This window comes from Stegastes partitus, unplaced genomic scaffold, assembly GCF_000690725.1.
Source record: "Stegastes partitus isolate 25-593 unplaced genomic scaffold, Stegastes_partitus-1.0.2 Scaffold350, whole genome shotgun sequence".
NCBI lineage: Eukaryota > Metazoa > Chordata > Actinopteri > Pomacentridae > Stegastes > Stegastes partitus.
Genome location: NW_007578081.1, coordinates 188348 through 193131, shown reverse-complemented (window position 1 = coordinate 193131; position 4784 = coordinate 188348). Strand labels below are relative to the sequence as shown.

General features: G+C 44.2%; 1 protein-coding gene across 1 annotated transcript; it reads left to right on the top strand.

Annotated features, from left to right (window-relative positions):
* Positions 1–3316: 3316 nt before the first annotated feature.
* htr1fa (5-hydroxytryptamine (serotonin) receptor 1Fa) lies at positions 3317–4513 on the top strand. The gene has a single exon (XM_008284181.1). The coding sequence runs from the start codon at positions 3317–3319 to the stop codon at positions 4511–4513; it is 1197 nt and encodes a 398-aa protein (XP_008282403.1).
* The last annotated feature ends 271 nt before the right edge of the window (positions 4514–4784 follow it).

The following is a 4784-nucleotide window of genomic DNA, read 5'->3' as shown; positions in this document are numbered from 1 at the left end:
GCAGTCGTTTATTTTGCATCTTTCCAGAGCTGTCAGTCACACAATCGGCTTTTTCACAACTCTTCTCCCTCACAGCAACTCTTGGCAGCCTGATGTCCTGCCTGTTTGTGTTTTAGAGATTGCGCTCCACGTGACAGCTGCAGCTCTCCGGTTCTTGTAAGAGGAGAAACAAGGAGAAAGGAAGAAGAAAAAAAAAAAATCCTCTTTGCTGATTGCCATCCTTCTCAAAATTAGAGTGCGGCTAATGTTTTGCGTACACACCTTATAAACAGCATGTTAAAGTTTGAAGGTGCTTTGCCTTTGTGATTGAGCTGTGAGTGACAGGAAGTGGTTGGAGACGGATTAATCAAACTCTTTGGCATCATCTCTGAAAGTGTTTTAGCATGTTTTCTGCTTTGTCAGCCTCGTCGTAATCAGCACATTCTGAATCGAGCAGGAGAAGCCGATTCATGCAACGCTGCTGCAGCTGGATGCTGCGGTCACATAATAACCTTGCTGCTCCAAATTTTTCAATTTTGAAAACATATAGAGTAATTTGAGTGCTGAGTAAATCTGCTAATACTAGATAATGCTAATAGAGCCCATTATAACTTACTTAGCGATGCTGGTGGCTCTTTTGTCTTATCACAGCCCATCCATAATGGCTAGATAATTGGGAATAATGAAAATAATTTAGCAACACTGTAAAAAAATAAAAATACAAACTAGAAAGCTACAGTATGATTTTTTTTTAAACAATGTGGCTGTGAGTGAGTAAATGAAGCCGTTTTTCCAGCCTGCTGAATTCGTGCGAACGCGGTGGGTTTTTTAAGAGTAAAGGAGATCAGAACAGACCCGATTCATGCTGGCTCACTGGAGCTTATCTTCAGATGGCCTTGAACAGTGTGTGTGTGTGTGTGTGTGTGTGTGTGTGTGTGTGTGTTTTTGAACGTTCCAGGACAAAAGCAGATGATTTCTTTGTTGCGCGCAATGACAGGCTGACACTGTTCATGCATACGTCAATCACTGCATATGCATAAACGCTGAGACGCACACTCTGTAAAAAAAAAAAAAAAACACACTCCTCACTATGCCCACACTGTATGTCTAAATATATGTTTGTGCACAACACTGGGAAAAAAAAAACACCATTTTCAGATGCACCAGCTGAGAATGCATCAATACAGTGACAAAGAGCGCTAAAGAAACACAGCGGTAATCATCATTTATCTATCCGCACAAAGTAATCTGCATTTTAAGCACTGTTAGGTTTTCCTCCAAACTCATCTGAGGGTAAATGGGAAGGAATGTAGAGGCAGGGGAAGGCAATTTTATTGTCTTTATATACCGAAATCATAGGTATGAAGAGAAAAATAGGGTTCACTGGTTTACTTCACAGTAGCAAATCAATTTGTTCAGGATTAGATTTGCTTTTTAAATTTATTTTTCAGACAATGTGGCGTAATCACTCTTCTCAGCAAAGAGGCGGCTTTATTAAAGTGTTGGTGAAACTTCACTTTCGGAAGTAATTTTCTTGTACTGAGCCTGAAAATCAATTATAAAGCCTTTCCTAACACCCCAAAACTACTGTTTTCCACGCTGGGCATTGTCAACAGTGAGCTGGGAAAAGTTATATTGCCAACAAACTGCGAATACAGCAAAAAATAAAGCATACATAATTTATCAGAAAGAAATAATCATCCAGAGGGTTCTTTTGTGTCGGCATGCTTTATAAACGGTAGAAATCTGGTTCCTCTTATACAGTAAAATCATCGCTCGAAGCAGAGATCAGGGAGGTGACTCAGACTGGCTAAGGCAAGGCCAGTGCCCACACCTTGAATGAAGTAGTGGAACAATACTCATCACATGCCTCTGCACTGTTCTTGGCGAATTTCACCTACATATTATGTAACTGTAACGGCGATTTCACCTACATTTTTGCAACTGTTGCTACGCAGAGCTCCTCATTGTTTGCTGCAAATTACATTAGCGGGCACTTTGCCACGAGTTGCAGTTAAGTGAACAGAAACCTCTCATCTCACTCAGATGTCGCGTCGCCTCGCCACCCCACTCACCCACCCACCCGGCCCCGGACCCACCGCCTGGGACTCCGTCGGTCTCAGCAGAGACCTGACAGTTTGGCTGCCTCTGCTCCATCACCACATTAAGTAAAAGTACTGTAGTTCTTGTGTTTCTATAGCAACAGTTTCCACTCATGTCTTCAGGATACTGAGCAATGCAGAGAGCGAAGGAGAGCCGCAGTGACAGTCGTATCGGTGCATTTTGATGTAATCATAGCGCCAGCTGCTAAATTAGTGGGTGACCACTACACATTACTTACTCTACAGCAAACAGATGTATTTTTAGATTGAAGCTGCTGATGTGAAAAATAATTGCTTGGTGTTATTTGTATTTCCTGGAATGTGCTCATGGCAGTAATTTCATTTTTAAAGTGTTTTTTTTTTATACTGCATTACAAAATTTGAAAGACCTCTGAAACAGCATTTAGTCCAACAGAAAACTCACATTAATCACATTGTTGACAAATGCATTGAACTGAATTACTGCATTGATGATATTTAGAGGTACGGGAGTCACATTTTTGAATACGGTCAGCCTGAAAGGAGAATTTCTTCCTATTCAGTGGATCTGCAGTGATTCTTTGCTGTTGTATGAGTGTAGCTGTCCTTGGCTGTATCTTCACTTTGTTGCTGTTAAGTGTTTTTTCTCGCTTCGCTCTTCTGCCACTCCCATTTCCTCTCCCTTTCACAGTTTTCCTCTAACTCTTCCTCTCTCCTAGGTGTTGATGAGTGGCACAGGTGATGTGATGGCAGATCTGCCTGGCAGGACAGATCAGAGCAGACTATCTGCTGCACTCTGAACCAACTGGATGCAACACTTCACAGCTTAGACAGGTACGATTGGATCACCGGTTTCTTTTACTTTTTTGGGTTTTGAAAATCTTTTTGTGTGTAAGACAAGATTTTCAAAGCTTTGTCAACGATGTAATGCTCCGAAACCTTGAACATAGCCTTTAAACTCCATTATCTTTAAAAGCACATTTTTGAATGAAAGCATTCTTTTCATCCTGAGAAAAGCCAAATCACTGGTTGTGAAAGAAGAAGAAGAGGAAGAGGTGGAAAAAATGTATGATTCTTCCAAAAAGTGAATTTTACAGCATTTTGAAATGTTTGCTCTTTAAATTCCACCGGATTCCACAACAACAAATAAATCTAGACTTCAAATAAATGCATTTTCTCTTGAAAATAACTTGACAAATGTAACTTCTCTAACCTTCCTGTCTAATGCACAACTCTCTTTCCATTGTGCTTGCAGAATGGATTTCCCCAATTGCACTGAAGAGGTGTTTGCCACAAACAACAGCAGTTGTGACTCACTTGAGACCACTAAACTCCCCACCAGTAAAATCCTGCTCTCCATAACCCTGTCAGTGCTGGCTGTCGTGACTACATTCCTCAACTGTCTAGTGATCACAGCTATTGCAGTCACTCGCAAGCTTCACCACCCGGCTAACTACCTCATCTGCTCATTAGCTGTGACCGACCTGCTGGTGGCTGTTCTGGTCATGCCCTTCAGTATCATGTACATCCAGAAGGAGAGCTGGGGAATGGGCCCAGTGATGTGCACCATCTGGCTAAGTGTGGACATCACCTGTTGCACATGCTCCATCCTGCACCTTGCTGCCATCGCCATTGACCGCTACAGGGCCATCACTGATGCCGTGGAGTACTCTCGTAAACGTACGGGGGCTATGGCCGGTGCAATGGTGTCAGTGGTGTGGGTCTTATCTATCCTCATCTCACTTCCTCCTCTGCTGTGGCGGCACTACACCGAGGACGGAGATGATGAAGACCAGTGCATCATCGTCCACCATAACATGGCCTTCACTCTGTATTCCACACTCGGAGCATTTTACATCCCCCTGCTGCTCATCCTCATCCTCTACTATAAGATCTACCAGGCTGCTCAGACCCTCTACATGCGCCGGGAGGCTAGCAGGGCTAGCCGTCACTCGTGCATGACCAATGGGAGCATGATCCCATCGTCCTACCCAGCTGGAGACGGCAATGCCGATGGAGGGCCTCGAAGTCCAGAGCCCGTGAGCCCACCAGAGAAATCTTACTCTGAACCCTCGAATGAGGAACCTCCGCGCGAACGTGTGCGCGCCTCGGCAAAGGCTGTCCATTGCAAGTCACGCCGGCGTGAAACACGTAACGAGTCACGTCGAAGCCAGTTCCAGCAGGGACCCCGAATCTCAGGTGCACGGGAGCGCAGAGCGGCATCCACGCTGGGGCTGATAATTGGGGCCTTCGTCATCTGTTGGCTGCCATTTTTTGTCAAGGAGGTGATCGTCAACACTTGCGGTTCTTGTAGTACCTCCGTGGAAATGGCTGACTTTCTGACATGGTTGGGCTACCTTAACTCCCTCATCAACCCCCTCATCTACACCATCTTTAATGAGGACTTCAAAAAAGCATTCCAAAGACTTGTTCGGTGCAGTCATTACCTCTGATAGTCAGTTATGCATGAGTTAATCCATACACCATGTAACATACACATGCAAGAGAGAGTGAACAAATCTAGTGGCTTGAGGTCAGAGAACGCTGACTGAACACTGACTCAGTGTGCCTGAGAAGGACTCATTTCACTGAGGAAAAAGGACTGACACTCCATCAGCCACTTCAACAGCCTAAATGGCACCCGCTCAGCAATGAGCTTTGCAGCAGAGTTAAACATTGAAATCCAAGTCCTGCTATTAATAGAACAGCCGGAGATCTCCTTGA

What these genes read in the sequence shown, in the direction of transcription:
- htr1fa (XM_008284181.1), top strand. Translation starts at nt 3,317, where the DNA reads ATGGATTTCCCCAATTGCACTGAAGAGGTGTTTGCCACAAACAACAGC.